Raw genomic sequence first — 22,042 nt, forward strand, 5'->3', positions numbered from 1 at the left:
TAAAACTGTTTTAGCACTATGTTGCTGTGAAATAAACGTCAGATCACTTTTTGTGGCAAATTTATGTCGAAATCCAACTAATTCCAATAAAATAGACTGTACATCTACTGAAAACAAATAATGCATCTGCATTCGGATGATGATATTTTGTAAAATCTACAGTTTTTTTCCCCCCCCGTGTACTTTTTCTTGCAGCTATACATAGACTGTTGGGGTCATTTTTGAATTAAAAAAAAACATGTCTTTGCTCTGGTAATGTTAGGACAACGGATAAAGATTGGCGAATTAAAAGTCATTTGTTGCTTAAGTGGGGAAACTTCAAGAAGAAAAGCTTCACTGCCTTTGTCTGCATCGGCGTTGAGTAAGACACTTGGAGCTAAAAAAAAAAAGCATCATTCTCACATCGGGGAAATGTTTTCTTCACACAAGTAAAGCGCATCAAGGCAAAAGATGAATGGGAGTCAATCATATCTTCATCTGGAGGGTGAAAGAACTTCTGACATGCTCCGGGTAATTGTTAAGAGCTGCTGAAAGGACACTAAAACAGAATGAGGATGGCGGGGAGAAGACCCTAGCAACAGGGACAGGATGAGGAACGTGCGAAGGAGTGTGTGTGTGTGTATGTGGAGGAAAGATGCAGAGCATCAATAAATAATGGGCCCACTGAGGAGGTGGAAATATGGGCCTCGTTATCTTTGCGCCGACGCCTTCATTTGCATGTGCACAAATGTGGCTGCCGCTAAGCCGCTTGTGCTCACATTCAGCATATGCAGACACACACACGGTCTTGGACCAAAATGGCCTACTGTATGCATCCTATTTTTAGACTGTGTTGTTTTGTTTTTTTTTCCTCTCGTGCACATTCATAATTTCATCTGTACGGTCCTCACTATTATTTGTCTCAGCGGACGTTCTGTCTATGAGGACGTGGGCGTGTTGTCATATTAGAAAACTGAACACGAGAACTTTTATGGCACAATAGCGGTTTATTGAGGTAATGGTATAATTTGGCAAAATACAGTTGGGGATTGACTACTGAAGTTCATTTCTGACCCCTTTTTATTTTGGAAGTTGGGTTTAAATCAGTAGAACGAAAATTGTCAACTGTATGGCTTGTGAGATTTTTAATTAGGTCGGAAAATGTTTATCACACTCAAACGAATGTAAGCAATTAATTCACCATAAAAGATTCTATACTATTTTCGCTTTCAAGAAACTTCATTCAGTATCCCCCCCCCCCCCCTTGGAAATTCTTTCTTTCCACTAATGGGTTATATTGAGGCTCAAATGGACCTCATGCAAAATTCCGACAATGTCAGCTCTCCTGGAGGCTACGCGGCCTCTTTCTGGATGAACGGACTTTTTATGGAGCCATTTCTGTTGAATAAAACTATCTGCGGTAAACCAAAACAACGCTTAATAGCACTGCGTTATATATACACTTGCTACCTTTTTGCCATGTTCGTGACTGAATTCTTATGATGAAAAGCAAAACAATCCAGCTTCGATTTCATGAAAATGTGTTCTCATTAAACCTTACAGACATGACTTTAACATTTCAATTTTTTTTTTGTGGTGGAACAAAACGTATTTGCCCATGTAGTTTGCTTGACCACATTTAAAAGGAAAGACTTTTGGGTCCATTTTTAATGACCGTATGCGAACTTGGCGTGTGTGTGTGTTCTATATTAGCAGACGTCAACTCCTACGCAGGTCAGACTACGGTTTATTGCGGAGGATGTATTCCTGACCTACCTGCGATAGGTGAAAATCCATGAATTTGAGAGAGCCCATTTAAAAAAAAAAACAGTTAAAATTGGTTGCTTTTATATTCCCGGTTGACTTTTTAAAAATAGTTCGTCCCTGTTGTCGTGCTCTCGCTTCCACAGGCAATTGAAGATTGATGATTTAAGCCCTGAAATGTTCAACCGAATTATGTCATTCAATCTAACAAAAGTCTGCGAGCTTAATAATAATAACCTGTAATGTAAACTGCTGCAGATGGGGTACCGGAAACCAACGTCGATTCTTTATTGTTCCTTCTAACAACTGCTACTTTGTCATACCCACAGCAGTAACCCGACTCGTAGGCATATATTCTCTCCGCTTGATGGGAACAAACAATATTAAAACAGCAAAACACGGTGAGGCATCCCCGTCTCCCTCTTAATTACGCTGCATTCATTCCAGTATGCTGCCCCACATGTTGCAGAACAACATGGTGCTACACCAATGGCGAGCAACCCCAAATTTGAACTCGCCTGTATACTGTAAAAAATAAAATAAAATCATTTAAGAAACGATGACTTGAAAATTGGTGTGGCAGCGGGGCCATAAATAATGAACCGTGATATAGGAAGTGAACTCTGTACTTGTACTTGCAATGTGTGTGGACATTGGCTCTGTTTCTTGTTCGCTCGTCAAGTAAGCATGAATAAAAGCTAAGGGGGCGCAGTGATTTAGTAATTAATATTTTACTCTGTCTGCCACTCTGTTCGGAGACTGCGAGGAGGAGGCTGCGTCACGGCGACAGACGAAATGAGGGAGTCGCCTAATGAGAACCGACTGTAAAATAGATGGATTTTTTACACAAGCCACTCGTGCGAGATGGACAGTGTCACTAAGGGAAATCATGTGATTGAATCCGCGCAACGGGATGAATTCAGTGTGCCGCAAAAGCCGGAAATTGTGCTTTTGACACATCCCGCTGATCTGGCCGTCGCTCTGCCTTGCGTCGGAGCGTTTTGACAAGCCACTTGTCACTGCTGCGAGAGTAGCGCTCTTAAAGCAGTCATTATCCCGTAAGACTTCTTTGCAGGGGGCCAAACAAAGGCGGCAGTGAAATTGCAGCCTGCGTCTGCTCACGGGGGTCATACTAAATATCGATTGCAAACATGTCGTAAATGATTGGGGCGCAGTCATTTGCTCTACCCCAATAAACATGGCACTTGTTGAGAAAACACAATTGCTGCGAAATGCCCAAATGCAGGCAGTTAAGCTGTTGGTCTGTAGCTCGGGTCGAAACGAAGAGACGTGGCTCCAAGTCAACAAAATGAATAGGACGGTTTGGCAATGGCATGTTTGTTAATTACCAAGTCCTTTTTTTTTTCCTCAGGAATTTAAGTTCTTTACCCTTTTACTTCCAGGGAACAGGTTCTTGCTGACCTCCTTTGGCGCTCTATACATCTCAGATGTTCAGAAGGAGGATGCCCTCTCCACCTACCGGTGCATTACCAGGCATAAATACAGCGGGGAGACGCGCCAAAGCAATGGAGCCAGGCTCTCTGTAATGGGTGAGAGAGAGAGATAGAGAGAGCGAGATTGTCTTCCGGTTTTCTGTCTAAATCTTCTTAGGGCGTTGGTATCAAAGTGAAGGCCCGAGGGCCACATCCAGCCCCACAGTGAGTGAGGCACAAGGAAAGCGTTCCACGCTTATTCAAAACTAACCCAAAAAAAAAAAGATTAAACACAGGCACAATTATGTGATATGATGGGACAAGAAACGCAACTGCCTCGTAATCTAACCACAAGCCGAGTCTTGTGGCATTTTAACAGCCACGTTCATGATCGTGCTATCCAGTAAAAGCAAATGCCAACAATTCACTGGGCTCCAACTGTTACATTTCGCTGCATTCATTTCCTAAAAAGAAGACAATCGATTGACGCTTCACTTTCTTAAACAGAAAAGATTTAAGCTGTTGTTCTATTTTGAAAAGAGTGTCACATATGTTCACAATAGATCAACTTAGATTATGACACGTAAACGGAAACATGACCTGAAAGCCAAGTTGTGTTCCAAACCCTGATTTTTGGCCCATCGTTACACACAAACTACCAGTTAAAAATGTATGTGGTGCCCCCTGAGGGCCACCAGAACGACAATGTGGCTCAAAATGAAAACAAGTTTGGCACCTCAAAATTAGGGGATAATCACTGTCTGCTGTACCGCAATTCCTGACACACACAACACAAATCACAATTTATGTTTTATTTTGATATTTTGATCTTGGGCATGCATTACTGGTTGACTCCAAATCGATCTCATCTTTTGATCTCGACCCTCCAGACCCCAATGAGTCCTCACCCACAATCCTGGACAGTTTCCAATCAGGGGAGGTGTATGCAGGCCAGAGTATCGAGCTCCCCTGCATAGCAGGAGGTTACCCCAGCCCGACTGTGCGTTGGCTAAAAGATGGCCGACCGCTGCCCTCGGACGCCCGCTGGACACGGCGTTTGACGGGGCTGACCATCAGTGATCTGCGACAGGAAGACAGCGGCAACTATGCATGCGAAGTCACCAACAGCTTTGGCTCGAAGGAAGTGTCTGGACAGCTTCACATAATAGGTGTGTGAGCACCACACACGCACACACAAACTGACAGACTACCGCGCTCTCTCTCCTCCAGCTGGCAGACAATCACATTCACACACTCCTCTCCTTTTTTTGGTTTCAGGCACTCGTATTGCGCGAGTGTCTGTAACAAACACCGTGCGAGCTACTGTATATGATGCCCCAACATGTCAGGTCGCAGAGTGGGCGACGGGGATGTAATTTCCTCCGACTGAAGCCATAACACAGCTGCCAACACGACTCAGCATCACTGAGGAGGAGGGTGAGGAAAATGGTGGTCGAGACCAGGGGGTCGTCGACAAGATGAGCAGATGTCCCAGCACAGCCAGGGCCTGAATGACATTACAAACAAAGTTAACATCTTAATAATAGTTTCGAACTGCGAGGTAAAAAAAAAATGTATACGCATACTACTAAACAAAGACGAGACGGGCAGAGAATGGGGAAGCGTTCAACTTTGCCACTGGGCACATCATGGCAGCACACTCTGTGACTTTGACAGGATGGGGTGGGGAAGGGGGGGGGTACTTGGAAGGCACAGCAATGCCCCCCAGCACACACCACCAGCTGCCTTATTGCTCACTGACATTTTGCGCGCGCACACATAAGCGGACGTAGATGTGAAGCGATATCTCCAGCTGCTTTTTAATGAGTTCGTCCGACTGATTGAGTCGGCGCCGCTGATTGCGCCCTCGCTCCTTTTCGAACCCTCCGTTGTGAATGGAAATATACTCTGTGATCAGAAATCTACATGTCACGACGTGATAAGAGAATTGGTTCCACAATCATTTTTTTTGGTAGATTAGGCCTCAAAATCAATTACCCGGTGATTTCTACGTGAAGCGTTTTCATTTGCGGTACGTACGTCTTTCTTTCAGATCCACTTCGAGTGACCTTATCGCCCAAGAACCTGAAAACGGGAATTAGCAGTACACTCTTCTTCACCTGCACTGTGGAAGGTTCTCCGGAATACACCATCAACTGGTACCGAAACACGGAACCCATCTTCCCCGACCAGCACATCTCCATCCAGGGTCAACACAATGACACCCTGCAGATCACCGCAGCGCAAAAGTTCCACTCTGGGGCCTACCAGTGCTTTGCTTCACGCAAGGGCCACACATCTCAGGACTTCTCCATCATTCTGCTCGAGGGTATGTCGCAAGAGACCCCAACAAGTTCCGATTCTGTGCAAATGAGAGATGTTCAAAAGTGATTCACCTTTGCCCCTTTTTGTTACCAGACGGTACCCCTCGTATCGTGACATCCTTCAGCGAGAAGGTGGTGAACCCCGGCGAGCCTTTCTCCCTCGTGTGTGAGGCCAAAGGAGCGCCGCCGCCTTCCATCACCTGGACGCTCGACGACGAACCCGTGGTGCGAGACTCCACCTACAAGACCAGCCAGTACACCCAGTCCGACGGCCTGACCGTGTCCCACGTCAACGTCAGCAACCCGCTCATCCGGGACGGGGGAGTTTATCGTTGCGTCGCACGCAACTCGGCCGGCAGCGCCGAGTACCAAGCGCGCATAAACGTAAGAGGTGCCTGTCTGCTTTTCAATATAAATGCACTCTAACACCCCATTCTATACCACAACAGTTCAGCTTGTGATAGATGTCTCAGTTCTAGCGATATGTAAATACACTGATACCTTGACTTACGGGTGGCCCGATTTCGGCTTTTTCATGTGACGAGTCATCGCATCGCCAATTGGCTTATTTATTTTTTTCACTTTGTGCTGCAAGCCAAAATTTTAATTGGTAGCTTGGGAAAAAATACAGATGCAGTCATTTATTTAAGGTGACAAACAGTCAAACATACATGAAATGAGGACATTGCAAGGAGCTGCTGTAGGTCGCAACTCACACCCAGACGCTCACACACACAGATTACAGACTGGTACTTATTGTTTTATGTGCAGATGTTGTTGGTACTCCCACTAATGTATGCTAATGTGTGAAATTAATTGACAAAGATAAAAACAAAGGAAATTTTGATTGTTGTCAGTTTTATAAATGTCAGATGTTGTTTTTGTTGTGGGTAGTTGTTTTTTTTTTTAAAACACTCGCGTTTTCACAAGTTATTTCCTCAGTTTTTGTTAACTAGAATAATCTTGAGATACAGTTGTATTTTTCTTTAGAACATTTTATGAGGGCGGGGGGGGGGGGTCGTGTGAGGGGCTGGAATGGATTAATGGCATTCAAAAAGGAAAATGGATCTGATATATGAGTTTCAAGCTCGGTGATGGAAGGAAGTAAACTTGTAAGTCAAGGTACCACTGTGGTTAATTTCCACTCAAAGTAGGGTTAAGGTAATAAAAACAACTACGAATATCCTCACTCAATTTTAGCAAAGGGAGCAAAACTAACCTCCCTGTAATCTCTCAATTTACCCCAATCACTCTGTCCATCGACCTTTATCGCTTCACCTTCTGTTTCCATGGCTGCTCCATCTCTCTGCCACGACCTCCCTCACCTCATCGGCCCGTCTTTCCGACCACTGTGTCCGCCCCGCCACCCCACCCCGCCCCCTCCCTCTTTTCCCCGTGTCTCCAGGTCCACCCCGAATCAGACCCATGCGGGACATGACGGCAGTGGCAGGCAGGAACACGTACATAACATGCCGTGTCATTGGGTACCCTTACTACTCCATTAAGTGGCTGAAGGACGGCATGCAGCTGCCCGATAATCACCGCCAAGTGTTGTTTGACAATGGCACCCTGCGGCTGACGGACGTGCAAAAGGGTGCCGATGAGGGCACCTACCTTTGTAGTGTTCTGATCCAACCCCAGGTGTCAATCAACCAGACCGTGCATGTTACCGTTAAAGGTAAGTGAATCCAGAGCTCGGTTTGTACATTACTGTTCCCAGAACAGGGCAGCCGTTCCGATCTATACCAATAAGAAACCACATCTTGCAGTTTGTGCTGTCCGATATTATCTTTTCGTTGTAACACCGAGGAGTGATTCATTAATAAACATTCTCATGCTGTTTGCACATCCGTCTTACAGTTCTGACCATTCGGCCTCCCTGTGTGGCATTTTCATGTTTGATTCATTGAAGACTCCAACTGAATTGTCGGTAGTTGTGAATGTGGCTGTATGTGCGCTAGTTTATCTTTTCAGTTAGGTGCCGTGCAATTGGCTGTCAACCAGTCTAGGTAAAGTTAACCTATTCTTTTGGTTGAAAGAATACTCTCAAGCTCACTTGCGACCCTAATGAGGGATGAACTTTCCCATGAATGTCTTAGTACCGTCTTTGAGTGAGTGAGTGAGTGAGTGAGTGAGTGACTTCCTTGCCTGAATACTCTGTTTCAAGGCACAGTGCTTTTCGCCATTCAAACCGCCTAATGTCCATGACTAGTACTATATATATGTGATTTTTTTTTTAAATTGGTCTATGGAGCATATAGGATAGAAGCCTGCCAACTCTGGGGGGGCAACAACGACTGAAGTGCTTTTTCAGCTGTGAGATCATTTTGATGATAGTATTTTAGCTGCTGGTATATTTTGTTTTGTTGCCGTTTTGGTTGACCAGGGATGCAGTCTGCAAAAAAATGGTCCGTGCCCTATTATTCCCCCTTGTAAACAAAAGAGCCACTTTGTTCACATCGCCATAGTTTGGGTATATTTCTTGTTTTAGGGTACACTTATTGACTCATTTTGTCAAAGAATGGGGAAACGACAGTGGCTGGGCAGCTGCAGAGGTGTTTAAGGGTGTGTGCATGCGCCTGTGTGTGTCTGATTTAATTAGATGAATAATAATGAAGCCTAGATTAAATCCCCCAGATGTCTCAGCTGTAGTACCACCGCGCCAACCTCCATTACTATGGCAACAGAATGACTTCCTCCTGCCAATTGGATCCTACCCAGAGTAGCTCTTAGGGGCTACAGGAGCTGGAGGTGCAGGGGGGGGGGGGGGGGGATTAAGGGGGCAAAGAAGGGGGCCCCATTGGCCAATGACCTTCTCTCAGCATAGCTGCCGCTCTTTTCGCATCTACCCACTGTCATTTTTCAGCTGTTCTTCTCTCCCTCCCCTAGTGCCACCTCTCATCCAACCCTTCGACATCCCCTCGACCTCAGTGGGGAAGCTCATCTACATCGCCTGCGTGGTGTCATCCGGGGACATGCCCATACGTATCACCTGGCACAAAGACGGCCAGCTCATCGTGCCCGGGCCCACCTCTGGCGTTGCGATCGAGACCAAAGAGTTCATGAGCTCCCTCCAAATTTCCAAGGTGACACTAAAACACAATGGAAACTACACCTGCATTGCCAGCAACGCTGCCGCCACCGTCAGCTGGGAGCGACAGCTCATCGTTACCGGTGAGGCACGAATACATCGGATCCAAATCGCTGAAATTGCTTTGATAAGTTCGGGACTCAGCCATTTCACAAAACTAAGTTCAAATAAGTTGAGTGCACCTTTGTGTTTCTCAGTACCACCGCGCTTTGTGGTGCAGCCCAACAACCAGGACTGCATCTACGGCAAAGCCGGAGTTCTCAACTGCTCTGTGGAGGGTTACCCGCCCCCAAAGGTGATGTGGAAACATGCCAAAGGTAAAGCAATTGCGACATCCCAGCAGTTAGTTCGACAGCCGTTCGAATAAAGAAGAAATTTAAAAAAGGCGTTTGGTCGTGCAGGTGTAGGAAACCCCCAGCAGTACCATCCAGTCCCTCTAACTGGTCGCATCCAGATCATGTCAAACGGATCGCTGCTCATCCGACATGTGCTGGAGGATGACCGCGGATACTACCTGTGTCAGGCCTCCAATGGAGTGGGCTCAGACATCAGTAAAAGCATGATCCTCACTGTCAAGAGTAAGTGTCAATCATTTCCTTTGGTTTGAACACAGCTTTTTTTTTTCCCTTTCCACCGAGGTAATCCTGAGATTTCTGGTGGGCAAATTGACTCTTAATCTATGCATTTCTGCCCAAGGGTAGTATTCTGTGGACCGAACCTAATCAAAACCATGTCTCTGTCCTTAACGAGGGCTCGATTAAATCTTTGAAGGATATGTTTCATCTGCCTGTCTGTGTACTGCTCAATGTTGTTTTGGGTGGGGAAAGCACTGATGAATTAGTGATGAAAACAAAACCACAAGAACCCCTGTAATCAATAATCCATGTCTGAGCGGAGAAGAGATCGAAGCGAGGGTGTGGAAAGAGTCAGGCACGAAAGATGCCGCCAGCGGGGCTTAAAGCGTGAAATGGATGCGGAGGGGAAGCTACGGAGATGGCGATACGTTTGTAATATATTCTCGGTTTCCATCACTCCTTCCCTGCACCCTTGTCTCATTATGCCGTGTCATGCCATTTGTCACACTGACGCCGCTCGACGGTTCTTCTCAGTTCCCGCAATGATAACCAGCCACCCCAACACCACCATGGCCAGGAAGGGCCAGACCAAGGAGCTGAACTGCACGGCCCGAGGCGAGCAGCCCATCATCATCCGCTGGGAAAGAGGGGACACGGTCATCGACGCGGAGAGAAACCCCCGTTATTCAATCACCATCAACAAGAAGGGCGATGAAGTCATCTCCACCCTAAAGGTCAAATATTGAGCGTGTTGTGCATGACACGGCTGATGTCTTTATGCCCGCGTGCGGCCGGGGAGGAAGAATTATATATACACGGTATATTTTTTTAAATAATGAAATACATAAATAATTCAGGAGTATGTATTGAGAAAACTGTTTCAATTGTACAGAGTCGTTTTGGCAACCTTTTTGGTAGAAAGACTAGCTGTTAATCTATATTGTTATCTCTAAGATTAGAACCAGCGTGGTATTGACTTTCTCAACTAAATGAAAGACAAAAAGTGACAAATATGTTACAGAGTTGCTCATGCTGGCGTGTAGTTTTTTTTGTCATTTGTGATTTTTGCGAATTAGAATCTTTCATGCTCACAGCTGAACCCCGCAGACAGAGGAGATTCCGTCTTCTTCTCTTGTCACGCCATCAACTCCTATGGAGAAGGTCGAGGACTCATCCAACTCACTGTGCAAGGTATCGTGTTTCAAAGCGAAGAAGACTGCACTCTTGTTTGGGCTCGAAATCGAACAGAGGTGTCTGATCTGACAAATTCTGTTTTTACCTATGCACAGAACCACCAGATCCCCCTGAGCTGGAAGTAAGGGAGGTGAAGGATAGGAGCATGAACCTACGCTGGATCCAAAGGTTTGATGGCAACAGCATCATCACAAGCTATGACATTGAGTACAAGAACAAGTCAGGTAGGTACACCAAATCAAAGCCTTCATGACTAATTTTGATGATGCGTTAAAAAAAATGAATAAATAAATCTAAATTTCTCCATTTTTCAGACTCCTGGGATCATATGTACACAACCAGAAACATCTCACCCACCAACAACCAAGCCAACATTGTCGAGTTGCACCCGGCTTGTGTGTACAGCATCCGCATGTATTCCTACAACAAGATAGGCCGTAGCCTTCCAAGCAAAGAGCTGACGATCAGTACAGAAGAAGCACGTAAGTGGTCTTTCTCTCATGTTTAAAAGAAAAAAAAACTCAGAATTTTGACATTCATAATGTATTCAATGTCTTGCCTTCAATAGCGCCTGATGGGCCGCCAATGGATGTGATCCTGCAGCCCATGACATCACAGAGCATTCGGGTCACATGGAGGGTAAATTACAGACCATATGCGTTATCTTCACTGTCGAGAAGTTGATGGGACAAGCCACTGATTCTGCATTGTGTTTAAAAAAAAAAAATCCCACTCTCCTTGCTCTTATACTGAAAAAAAATGTGCAGATTGTGAGATTTCACTTGCGTTCACAGCTCAGACACACCAAGTATTAGGATTGTCATGCAAGATCGGTAATGGGCCCCAAAAATATGGAATTGCTTCGAAGAGCTGACCAAGAATCCAATCAGATTGCTCATTCATGTCATCTCTACGCTGCTCACCGTATGTTTATCTTCACATCTGTGAAGAGCTGTAGTTGAATGATATTTGAGGATTGCTTTAATTATGAAAAGTATTATTTAGCTGCTATTGATATTTATTCAGCAATTTATGCCACGCACACCCCACACCAAAATATAAAAACGTTATTTTATAATTTTGCCTCCCCTATACAACCAAGTTAAAAAAAACATTTAACGTTGATGAGTCCATTTTAATTTTATCAACGCATCTCTTCAAGGCACCGAAGAAAGAGCTGCAGAACGGTGTTATCCGTGGCTACCAAATTGGCTACAGAGAAAACGGCCCCGGCAGCAACGGCCAATATAGTATCGTGGAGATGAAAGCTACCGGAGACAGCGAAGTATACACCCTAGACAACCTCAAGAAGTTTGCTCAGTACGGAGTGGTGGTCCAGGCCTTCAACAGGGCTGGGACGGGGCCTTCTAGTACGGAGATCAATGCAACCACACTGGAAGATGGTAAGGAAAACACAAACGGTGACAAAATGCAAGAATGGAGTAGGAAGATCATACGCCGACATGCATTTGTACGCACAAGAACGCTAAAAATGGTTGAATTGGATTTGTAGCACGTCCCCCCCATGATTCTCTCCTCTTTAATTAGCACCCTCGTTAGCTGGTGGAAGCCAAGGGAGGAACGTTATTATTCTCCTTTTTCACCTTGTGTTTGTCATAGTCCCACACTTCTTGGGGTCAATCTGGGTCAAATATTTTCCTTAATTTTCCTCCGTTGATTCTCATTCAGCCATAACGCCGCCTGTCTTCTGTGGCTAGCGTGTCGACGGCGGGATGAATCATGTGATTGGAATCGCCTAGATAGAGTGTCAATGTATCTCTCACCACAACTGCAATTACAATTATGATTCAACAGTGGCTTTCTCTCGATTTTTATCCACCCCGCCCAACTCATTTGCATTTGAACCCCTTAAGGTGCATCTCTTTTCCTACTCAGATCTCCCTCTCTCCCTGTCCTCCATCAACACCCTCTCCCGCAGACACCTCTTGTCCCCGTTCTTCTCCTCCATTTCTTTAAAAGCGCGCACAGAACAAGAAGCCACGAAAGCTCATTCGAGCTTATTTGATTTATTCCAGCAGCGATTGCCTGTGGGTCGCGGTCTTGAGAAGTCCCTCAAATGTCAAGCAGACTCGCTACGTAGATTCCATCGGGCCATTTTAACGACGGCAATAACCCGCACGCCTTATAGCGATAACCTAAAAAGTCCCATCTTTTCCGGGTGCAGCACTAACACTCCCCCCCACCCCTCCTCTGCTATGTCCCCAGTGCCCAGCGAACCCCCTCAGAACGTACGAGCCATCTCGGTCACGTCGGATGAGGCGGTGATCACATGGGCAGAGCCTCCACGGCTGACGCTGCACGGTGTGCTGAAAGGCTACCGGGTTGTGTTTTGGTCCCTCTTCCCCGACGGAGGTGGGTGCTGTGGGGGCCGAGCCCAATGGCCAATGCAGAGTAATTATCATCTAAATCATTCTAAACTTCACCAAACAACCCCCCCCCCCCCCCCACACTTCACTGTCAATGTCGTTGACGTGTTGACCTGTGTGTACCTCATCAATCACTTCCTCTCCCTGTGTCTCTTTTGATGTGTTTGTTGTCGTTAAATGTGTTTGTGTGTAAATGTCGTATGCTGTATGTGTTTGTTGTAGAACGTAGCGTTTAATGTTAGTGTGTATTTTGGAGCTATTCATGTTGTAGATGGTGTTGAAAATCATGAAATGTCGGTTTGAGTTGTAATCCTTTAGCTCCTGTTGTTTTTGCACTTTTGGATGTTCTTTGTGTGCAGTGAACTTACATTATTAGCAGGAGAAGATTGCCCATAGAAAAATGGCCGCAACGCACCATTTATGTAAACAAACAAAAACAAAATTAAAATCCTCAACTCAATTCAACCCAGTTCCTTGACATTACGAAGCCACAAGATAGCAGCAAGGCACTTTTGTCTCAATGAAACTCCTCAACTCATTTCATCGTAGTTGCTGGATGCCAAGATGGCGCCAAAGTTCTACTTTTATTGCTTTAGGCCTGAGCAGAAAAACAAAGAATTGGCGAATAAGGGAGGAGAGAGATGCCAAAAAAAAATCTGGATATCCAACCGCAAATATGTGGAGGTTCACTGTACTGTTATGAAGGAAGAAAATACAGCCAGTGTGCATTGATGAATGAAATCATTCAATTATTGTCAGAGTGGGGAGAGATGCAGAACATCACAACCACACGTGAGCAGGTGGAGCTGCGAGGACTGGAGAAGTTCACCAATTACAGTGTTCAGGTGCTGGCGTATACACAAGCCGGCGACGGGGTCCGCAGCAATGTGCTGCACATCCAGACGCGGGAAGATCGTGAGTATACACACACACACACGAAATTTACAAAGATGATTTTATTGCCATACATTCCAGTGTTAAAAAATGTGCAAAAGGAATAATACAACTGATGTGTTTGAGATTACAAGAGGTAGGGGAGGCGAGAAATGGGTGTTGGGTGTATCTCGAACACATGACAAAAGCTCATTTATGCTAGGAAGCTCCATTAGCGGTGCTAATGAGAATTAAGAGGCTTTGGGTACATGGCCCAGGGCTGAGCGAGGACTGGCGGGAGGAGCCGCCGCCGCCGCCGCTGGTGGTGGTGGTGGGGTGTCTCTCTCTCTCTCGCAGCTAATAGCACACGGGAGTCAACCATCATCCCAAGCCATACATCCTTTCCATCGGCCCCCCCTTGCCATAGGCATAAGGATTAACTCATCTTGGATTAGAAAGAATTAATTTTGTGCTTACACCATTGGAGGCAGGATTATTGTCAGATCCACGACTGTGTATAGAGGCGAGTGGGGGGGGGGCATGGGTGGCAAACAAGGGCTGAAGATAGGAAGAAACATCATCCAGCCTATTGTGTGTCTCGAGGACCCCCCGTGCCTTTTACTCTCAGTTGTCTCTCTCCTTATCAGTACAATGGGCCATAATGCACCAATCATGTTAGGTGCCTTTGTGCTGTTCCTCCTGATCCTGACATGGGCCACACATGGTGGACGACGGAATATTTTGCTTGCGTGGCATCCTTGGCAGATATTCTGGGCAGCAGATGGGATTGACCTCCTGCCACACCCACTCGACTACTCTCGCATGGAGGTTCATTTATGACAATGTGCCTCCCCGTTGCCACCCATCCTCACTCCCCCGGGGATCAGCAGCTATCAAATGCTTCACCCTTGCCTTTCGCTTGTAAAAGCTGCCCTGTTACATCCTCTCTGAGTACAGAGTCACTGACTGGCTGAATAGCGGGATCAGGGAGGCCTACGTTTTCGGGGGGAAAAAGGAATCGGTGATGGATTTACAGAGGCTTGGCATTACACAGCAGTGCCTCTCTCTGTAGCCCCGAGATGAGGCCCACTGTCAGACACGCCTAATATTTATGTCTGGAATTGAATAGGTTTGACACTGTGAACCCTTCACTCTATAGTTTAGGAGACAAAAGCCTCACTCACACACGCTGCCCGGCGCCATTGCGTGTTTACTGTAAAGTGCGCATGCATTTTAAACTCCTTGAGTCCTTGGCTTGATTACTAGCAATTGAGCGTATTAAGCTACATCCAGTGTCAAGCTGAAGTGGCTGACGGAGGATCAGACATTAGTGTCTAATCTGTTTGTGGGTTTGCGAGTTAGGAGAACGCTGGGTGTCACCGTGTCAGAACTGCTGACCAAATGTCTCAATGAACATATGTCACCCCTGGCCGTGCAAAGGCACTTCTTTCCAGTCCTTCCCAAGCAGATTAGTGAGGGATAAGACTAAAAAGCTGCAAACAAGCCTGATCACTTTAATAGACACCCGGCACTCAGCGTGGAAAGGATGGTGCAGGGAAACACACACGGGTGTCGTGAATATGCAGTACATGCATGCCCTGCTAATCTGCCTCCATGTTTTCCCTAGTTCCCGGCCCACCGGCTGGCATCAAGGCAGTTCCTTCGTCTCTTAGTAGCGTGGTCGTGTCCTGGTTGCCTCCCCACAAGCCTAATGGTGTCATCCGCAAGTACACCATTTACTGTTCCAGCCCGGGGTCTGGACAACCGGTAAGGTACTCAAAAGACAACAGAAGAACATGCTTTTGGGGCGGCGTTCATTTCAGACAATATGAGAATTTGCAAGCTTGCTACGAATCTAATCACTGATTCAAACTGTGTTAAGGGAACCTGCAGAAATGCGTGTGTGTTTGCATGCGTGTCTTTTTGTCACTCTTTCACCGTGTTTGCGCCATCGCCTCATTTCCTGCCCTCCCAGATGAACAGATGAGGTTGTCTTGGCAACGTGATGAGACGTAGATATGCAAATGAGGCAGAGAACAAGCTCACACATGCACACTGCCGCATCAGAGAGGCACACAGACATCACATTTCAGCCATTTGCTATTTATACACCCGCGTGTGGCATTTTCACTTTTGGTTATATCATGTGCGCGCGCACACACACATCACACAGTGCATTCTGATGTCTCTCACTTTTTGTTGTGATTCAAAAATGCTCCTCAATTTCTGGTGCACGAGCGCAATGTAAATGAGCACGATCTGGGAGACGGGGAAGGGAGGGCGGCTGAAAGAAAGACACCATTAGAGGTAGGCAGAGACCGAGGGGAAATGGGGGGGGGGGGGGCGGGGGTAGAGTGACAGACGTGCAGAGAAGGGGAGGGGGGGGAACAGAGGAGGGTATCAGTCACATCGAGATGAGAGTGCTTTTGTCCGTCTTTTCATTATCTCCCTGTATCACTCCCTGGATCACCACAACACGGCCGCTATTCTGTTGGAATGTTCGCACCCCCCCTTCACACACACGCGCACGCGTCCTCCCTCCCTGCGTCCCTCCGTCCTCTCACCGAGTTAGACAGAGAGGGAAAGAGGGGAAAGCAAATGCTGAAGGAGACGAAAGATGAGCGGCGAAGAGATGAGCAGATTAGAGAGACACAACGGGAGATTGACTTGAGAGAATGCCGCGTTTTGTGCGCATCGCCATACGTGCGTTTACGTGCCTGCGGGCTCAAGTGTGGAAAAAAAAATTTCTCGGGATATACAGTATCTGCTGGAAATTAAGACGCATGAACACATTTGGTTGTGTATCGAGGTATCACAATACAGTATATATATTTTTTGCAACAGAGCCTGAACAGTCAAAATAATTTGAACAGTTCAAATTAAATTACGTGGGGGTCCCCCCGCCACCCCCACTACTTCCTCCAATCTTCATAAAGGGCATTTTATTTGTTCATGGTAGATTCCTTAAACTTTGAGAACCAAACATTATATAGACTGGCAAAGTCGAATGAAAGCTGTGTCAAAAATGGGGCCCTTTCATAAATAATGTTTATTTGATTGACATTGATTGTGTGATTCTTGGGTGTACTTCATACGTGTATTATTTTTCAACACACAATTCAGAGAGGGTCAATAAATGTTTTTTAAAATTCAAATAAATACTTTTGTGGGTGTGTATAAAAAATGTCAGAAACATCTCGGTATATTTCTATACTTTCTATACCACAAACCAAAACAAATGCACCACAATACATAATTGCGAATCACTTTTAAGATCAAATGAAGACATCTAATTTGAAAGATGATCAAGGTCGTTATGCACAATATGTCACATCATATTCAGAATCTGAAGTATGTTTGTGAAAAAGATTTTACTTCATTATCGATGTGAACTCTGTAACGTTGAGCACGCCATGAATGAACGTGTGACCGGGAGAAGTGAAATCAAGTGAAGTTTGCCATCCGTTATCCTCTAACGCAAAACTCCGTCTCAGGCTCCCAGTGAGTACGAGGCCAACCCGGAAATGCTCTTCTACCACATCACGCACCTGAGCCGAGGCAAACAATACCACATCTGGGCCGCTGCCGTGACGACTGCCGGCCGAGGCAACATGAGCTCAAAGGTCATCGTGGAGCCAGCCGGAAAAGGTGGGTCATGATGGCCGGCCTTGTAAAGGTTATGAGCCGGAGCGCCCTAAAGATGGCTATTAAACAACAACATGATCCCCCCGATCACACATCACTTTCATCACTCGCCCTCCTCCTCGCTCTGTTGACACGGTCTGCTATTGATTGACAGCAGTGGTATTGATTGAGTGCCGGCTATGTTGCGAGAAATGTTGTTGTTAATTATGTGGTGATGAACAGGGCCTATCTAGTCCAAAGTAAAATGACCCTTGGGGAGAGAGGTAGTAGCAGGCGGGAATCAATAGAGGGAGGATCTATGGGTTCAAGATAGACTGGAGCAAGTACGAGGTCAGCCGAGGAGGCTCAGCCAATGAATAAAGGCCTTCCCCTCAGACAAACTGGGCCAGTCGTAAAGCAAACAAAAGATGGGGGGTGAAGTATCTGTCAAACACTTTGTGGGACGTCTTTTGTGTCTTGCTTTGCAGTCCCAGCCAAAATTTTGTCCTTTGGGGGGACGGTGACCACGCCCTGGATGAAGGAGGTTCGTTTGCCCTGCAAGTCTGTGGGGGAGCCTGCGCCAACCATCAAATGGACCAAAGACAGGTCTGTTGAGCAGATACAAACTGTCTGGGCCAAACTTAAAAATAAAAATAAAAAAAAAACAAATCACTGAACAGCGTGCATTGTCAGAGATTTAAGTGTGTCAAAATGAATGGGGGCAGCACAGTGCCCTCGTGGTTAGTACGTCTGCCTGACAGTTCAGGGGGTTTGAATCTCAGATCTGGCCTTTGCTCATCTAGTTTAATTTCAGATAAAATAAGAAAATCTTGTCAGTGAACTACTGCCCCCCCCATAGGATTTTACACTCTATCATCATGACACATTTGTTCAAATCAGATCAGATTCGAGATTCTTTTAATTGCCACCGATTATAAAAGACAAATGTCTTTCTTATGCCGTCAGTTGAATGGGAGGATGCAACAACTGCTTGACAGAATTCATTTCTAAGCGTTGACAGTGAGGTTGTTAACGTCTGTAATGTGCATGTCATTTGTCAGCGACGACTCGGCCATTCCAGTGACAGCTGACAGTCAGCGGCAGATTTTATCCAATGGCACGCTGGTGCTGCGTTCCGTCAAAGCAGAAGATTCGGGCTACTACACATGCACGGCCACCAACACACTTGGTTTTGACACCATCATTGTCAATCTCGTCGTGCAAGGTAAGGAAAACATGATGACTTATTCTTCATATAGTTTCTGCTCACATGTGAAGTCACTGCCTGTGTGATTCCGCCTAGTTCCTCCAGACCAGCCCCGCCTGACTGTCTCCACCACTTCCACCTCTTCCATCACCCTGGCTTGGATCCCGGGGGACAACGGTGGAAGTTCCATCAGAGGTATGCCGCCTACATCCGCATCATGCTTCTGTCACAGAATGTGGAAAATACATGATCTGGGACACATTATTTACGCTGTAGAACAGCGTCATGTATTTATGATATAAGCAGCTTCTGAAGTAAGTAGGAGGTAATCGAAATGCGGGTGACTTCTGCCGCCTGGTGGTCAATAGATATAACTGCAGATATATTTTCTTTTTTTTTTTCCATTATTGCGCTTTGTGCCTAACTGTAAGCTTTGGTATACCGTGTAGGCTTCGTGCTTCAGTATTCAGTGGACAACACCGAGGAATGGAGGGACGTTTTCATCAGTTCCAGCGAACGTTCCTTTAGGTTGGACAATCTGCGCTGTGGAACGTGGTACAAGGTCAAACTTGCAGCAAAGAACAGCGTGGGCTCCGGGCGAATCAGTGAGATTATCGAAGCCAAAACACACGGCAGAGGTGAGGACCGGTTGTATAGCAATGGACACTTTGATGTTATTCAACAGTTCTCTTGACCACTCTTGCTCTCCACAGAGCCCGTGTTCAACAAGGACCAGCCGCTGCTCACCCACATCAACTCCACCCATGCAGGCCTCAACCTGCAAGGTTGGACCAGCGGCGGTTGCCCCATCACTGATATGATGCTGGATTTCAGGCCCAAAGGCACCTGGGCCTGGCAGAGCCTGAAAGCCAATTCCACCACTCAGCTCTTCCTCAGTGAGCTGCGGGAGGCAACCTGGTATGAGCTCAAAATGAAGGCCTGCAACAGTGCTGGATGCGGTAACCAGAGCTCCCAGTTTGCCACCACCGATTACGATGGAAGTAAGTATCTCAAAGGCATCTCCTGATTCATTGCGTGTCCAAACAAATAGCTCGAGTTGGCATAAGTGCTCACACTCTGAACTACTGGTACAAGTGTTTAAAAAATAAAATAAAATAAAATCTGAAATCTACTAATGTGAAAAAGTATGAATTAGGTATTTTTTGTTTCAGGTATATACGATATCCATTTTGCTCATGATAATTTTTCATAATTCGGGGACACTTCATTGTTTACCACCACTGCAAATAACAAGATAAATTCTCCCTTTCCTTCCCAGTGCCTTCACGGTATTTAATTTGAAACACTGCTAAATTCCCGTTTCCCACAACAGGCACAATCCCTCCCATTAAATCCGCCCGTGGGGAGGGTGACGATGTGAAAAAGTTGTTTTCCATCGGCTCTCCTGTCATCCTGGTCACCATTGGTGTTGCTCTGCTCTTCATTATCCGCAAGAAGCGTAAAGAGAAGAGACTGAAACGACTTAGAGGTAAGGCAAAAACACTGGAAAAGTAAACGAGGCCTTGAAATTCAATTTGTTATGAATGCTGATGTGTTACCCAATATTATTTTTCCTATTCATAGATGCTAAAAGCCTTGCTGAGATGCTCATCAGGTGAGTTAAAGCTTTTGTTTATTTTATGAAGGACATTATCTTTTTCAACTTGAAGAAAATAAACAGTATAACACACTTTTTTTTTGTGTGCAGTAAGAACAATCGCAGTATTGACACTCCGGTGAAGGGCCCTCCGCAGGGGCCACGGCTCCACATTGACATACCCCGCGTTCAGCTCCTCATTGAGGACAAGGAAGGCATTAAACAAATAGGTGCGCATGTGACAAATATCCATCTGTTGAGTTTGTATACTGCTTAGTATTTCGTGCAAGGTCTTCGGGGTGTTGGATCCCAACCCAGCTGAGTAAGGGGTGACTTGTGGTTGAAAGGTTGCAAGTAAAAATAATTGTAAAAATGCAGAGTATTTTTTTTCCCTACTTGCCGCATGTCTAACCATCAGATTTTGTCATGATATGTCTCTAATAGGAGAGGACAAAGCTGCGGTGCCAGTGACAGACACAGAGTTCAGCCAATCAGTCAACCCGCAAAACTTCTGCACAGGCGTGTCTCTTCACCATCAAGCCCTCATCCAGAATTCTGGACCTCTGATTGACATGTCCGATATTCGTCCTGGCACTAGTGAGTGGTCTCAGTTGTTATGAAGTATCAAACTGGTTTCAACACCGTTGGTTCTGAACCTTTGTGTCCAGGCACATATTTTACATTCCAAAAATCACTCAGCAACACCACCAAACAGAAATGTCACAAAAAGTATACTGAAATAATTACTCTCAAATTTCTGTTAATTGTCTACTTTCTGCCAGCCAGGGAAAGAACATTCAGTTGTTCCGCATGTCACTATGGGCCCTATTTTCATTCCCAGCACAAAGTGCAGTCCAAGTGTGCACATGGGGAGAGTTTTCTTTTTTGTGGGAGATTTCCGTAGACGGGCACAGTTAGAAATGGGCGTCTGCGCCGTTGTGGGACTGAACACAGCAGACTTTTTCCCCCGGCCAATTAAAGAGGCTCGTGATCAATGTGGCGGAAGCATAAAGGACTCGCTGGGGTCCGGGCAGGTGATTGGCATGCGCAAGTTACGTTTATAAGGTACTGCAAGAAGACTTCCACTCGCGGATGATGAAAGCTAGCTGCTGCGAAGTCGGCACTGGGAGACTACCTTCAACCAGAGATTGTGCGCCACCTGCTCCACAATTTAGACCTGGTTTAAAGTCACGTCTACTTTCTGTAACCAAATTGGCCGGTGTGCACCAGCCAAGTGCACGTGCGCCTGTCTACGAAAAAAGGGACCTACATGTCACTGGCATAATTTGGGCCAATTAGTGACCCTGGGTAATTCTGCATGGCACACCCGGTGACATGTGATGCAGCACATGGCTTGACAATCACCGCTCTAATCACCCGGACCATGTTTCAGACCCTGTTTCCCGAAAGAGTATCAAATCAGCCCACAGCTCCAGAAACAGATACTCCAGTCAGTGGACGCTCAGCCGACCCAGTCAAAGCCAGTCCACAGCCTCCGCGCGAACTCTGACCTCAGACTGGCGGACCATGGGCTCTCATGGCATCACCGCCACTGAGAGTGACAGCTACAGCGCCAGCCTCTCCCAAGACACAGGCGAGACACATCGGGGAATTTTTAACACTCATCGACACACCGCTATTATCCGTGTTAACATAACGTTGGTCTGCGCATTTACAGATAAGGGTCGTAACAGCATGGTGTCTACGGAGAGCGCCTCGTCTACCTACGAGGAGCTGGCCAGGGCGTACGAGCACGCCAAGCTGGAGGAGCACCTGCAGCATGCCAAATTCACCATCACGGAGTGCTTCATCTCTGACAGCTCCTCTGACCAAATGACCACGGGCACCAACGACCCCGCGGACAGCATGACCTCCTTGAGCACGCCGTCCGAGCCGGGCATTTGCCGCTTCACCGCCTCGCCGCCCAAACCGCAGGACTACGACCGCGGTAAAAATGTGGCTGTGCCCATTCCTCATCGCGCAAACAAAAGTAA

At 46.3% G+C, this 22,042-nt stretch overlaps 1 protein-coding gene across 2 annotated transcripts in view; it reads left to right on the top strand.

The window, feature by feature from the left end:
• LOC147193704 (cell adhesion molecule DSCAML1-like) overlaps nucleotides 1-22,042 on the top strand; it is a 44,601-nt gene that overhangs the window by 19,498 nt on the left and 3,061 nt on the right. Inside the window, exons 4-32 of one of the 2 annotated variants that reach the window (XM_086130535.1) lie at nucleotides 3,147-3,293; nucleotides 4,067-4,345; nucleotides 5,230-5,505; nucleotides 5,595-5,891; nucleotides 6,906-7,178; nucleotides 8,390-8,674; nucleotides 8,789-8,908; nucleotides 8,993-9,169; nucleotides 9,701-9,900; nucleotides 10,261-10,357; nucleotides 10,456-10,584; nucleotides 10,675-10,842; nucleotides 10,929-10,999; nucleotides 11,523-11,763; nucleotides 12,587-12,772; nucleotides 13,507-13,662; nucleotides 15,248-15,387; nucleotides 17,115-17,268; nucleotides 17,733-17,850; nucleotides 18,306-18,469; nucleotides 18,548-18,646; nucleotides 18,901-19,089; nucleotides 19,165-19,452; nucleotides 19,785-19,940; nucleotides 20,036-20,066; nucleotides 20,160-20,278; nucleotides 20,493-20,645; nucleotides 21,442-21,642; nucleotides 21,727-22,038. In XM_086130535.1, coding sequence (XP_085986661.1) covers nucleotides 3,147-3,293; nucleotides 4,067-4,345; nucleotides 5,230-5,505; nucleotides 5,595-5,891; nucleotides 6,906-7,178; nucleotides 8,390-8,674; nucleotides 8,789-8,908; nucleotides 8,993-9,169; nucleotides 9,701-9,900; nucleotides 10,261-10,357; nucleotides 10,456-10,584; nucleotides 10,675-10,842; nucleotides 10,929-10,999; nucleotides 11,523-11,763; nucleotides 12,587-12,772; nucleotides 13,507-13,662; nucleotides 15,248-15,387; nucleotides 17,115-17,268; nucleotides 17,733-17,850; nucleotides 18,306-18,469; nucleotides 18,548-18,646; nucleotides 18,901-19,089; nucleotides 19,165-19,452; nucleotides 19,785-19,940; nucleotides 20,036-20,066; nucleotides 20,160-20,278; nucleotides 20,493-20,645; nucleotides 21,442-21,642; nucleotides 21,727-22,038 — 5,226 coding nt within the window. The remainder of the gene's footprint in view (nucleotides 1-3,146; nucleotides 3,294-4,066; nucleotides 4,346-5,229; nucleotides 5,506-5,594; nucleotides 5,892-6,905; nucleotides 7,179-8,389; nucleotides 8,675-8,788; nucleotides 8,909-8,992; nucleotides 9,170-9,700; nucleotides 9,901-10,260; nucleotides 10,358-10,455; nucleotides 10,585-10,674; nucleotides 10,843-10,928; nucleotides 11,000-11,522; nucleotides 11,764-12,586; nucleotides 12,773-13,506; nucleotides 13,663-15,247; nucleotides 15,388-17,114; nucleotides 17,269-17,732; nucleotides 17,851-18,305; nucleotides 18,470-18,547; nucleotides 18,647-18,900; nucleotides 19,090-19,164; nucleotides 19,453-19,784; nucleotides 19,941-20,035; nucleotides 20,067-20,159; nucleotides 20,279-20,492; nucleotides 20,646-21,441; nucleotides 21,643-21,726; nucleotides 22,039-22,042) is intronic. The other variant, XM_086130536.1, reaches the window with a different exon arrangement.

Source organism: Hippocampus guttulatus, chromosome 15, assembly GCF_054856545.1.
Source record: "Hippocampus guttulatus isolate MCC_2025c chromosome 15, RoL_Hgut_1.0, whole genome shotgun sequence".
Taxonomy (NCBI): domain Eukaryota; kingdom Metazoa; phylum Chordata; class Actinopteri; order Syngnathiformes; family Syngnathidae; genus Hippocampus; species Hippocampus guttulatus.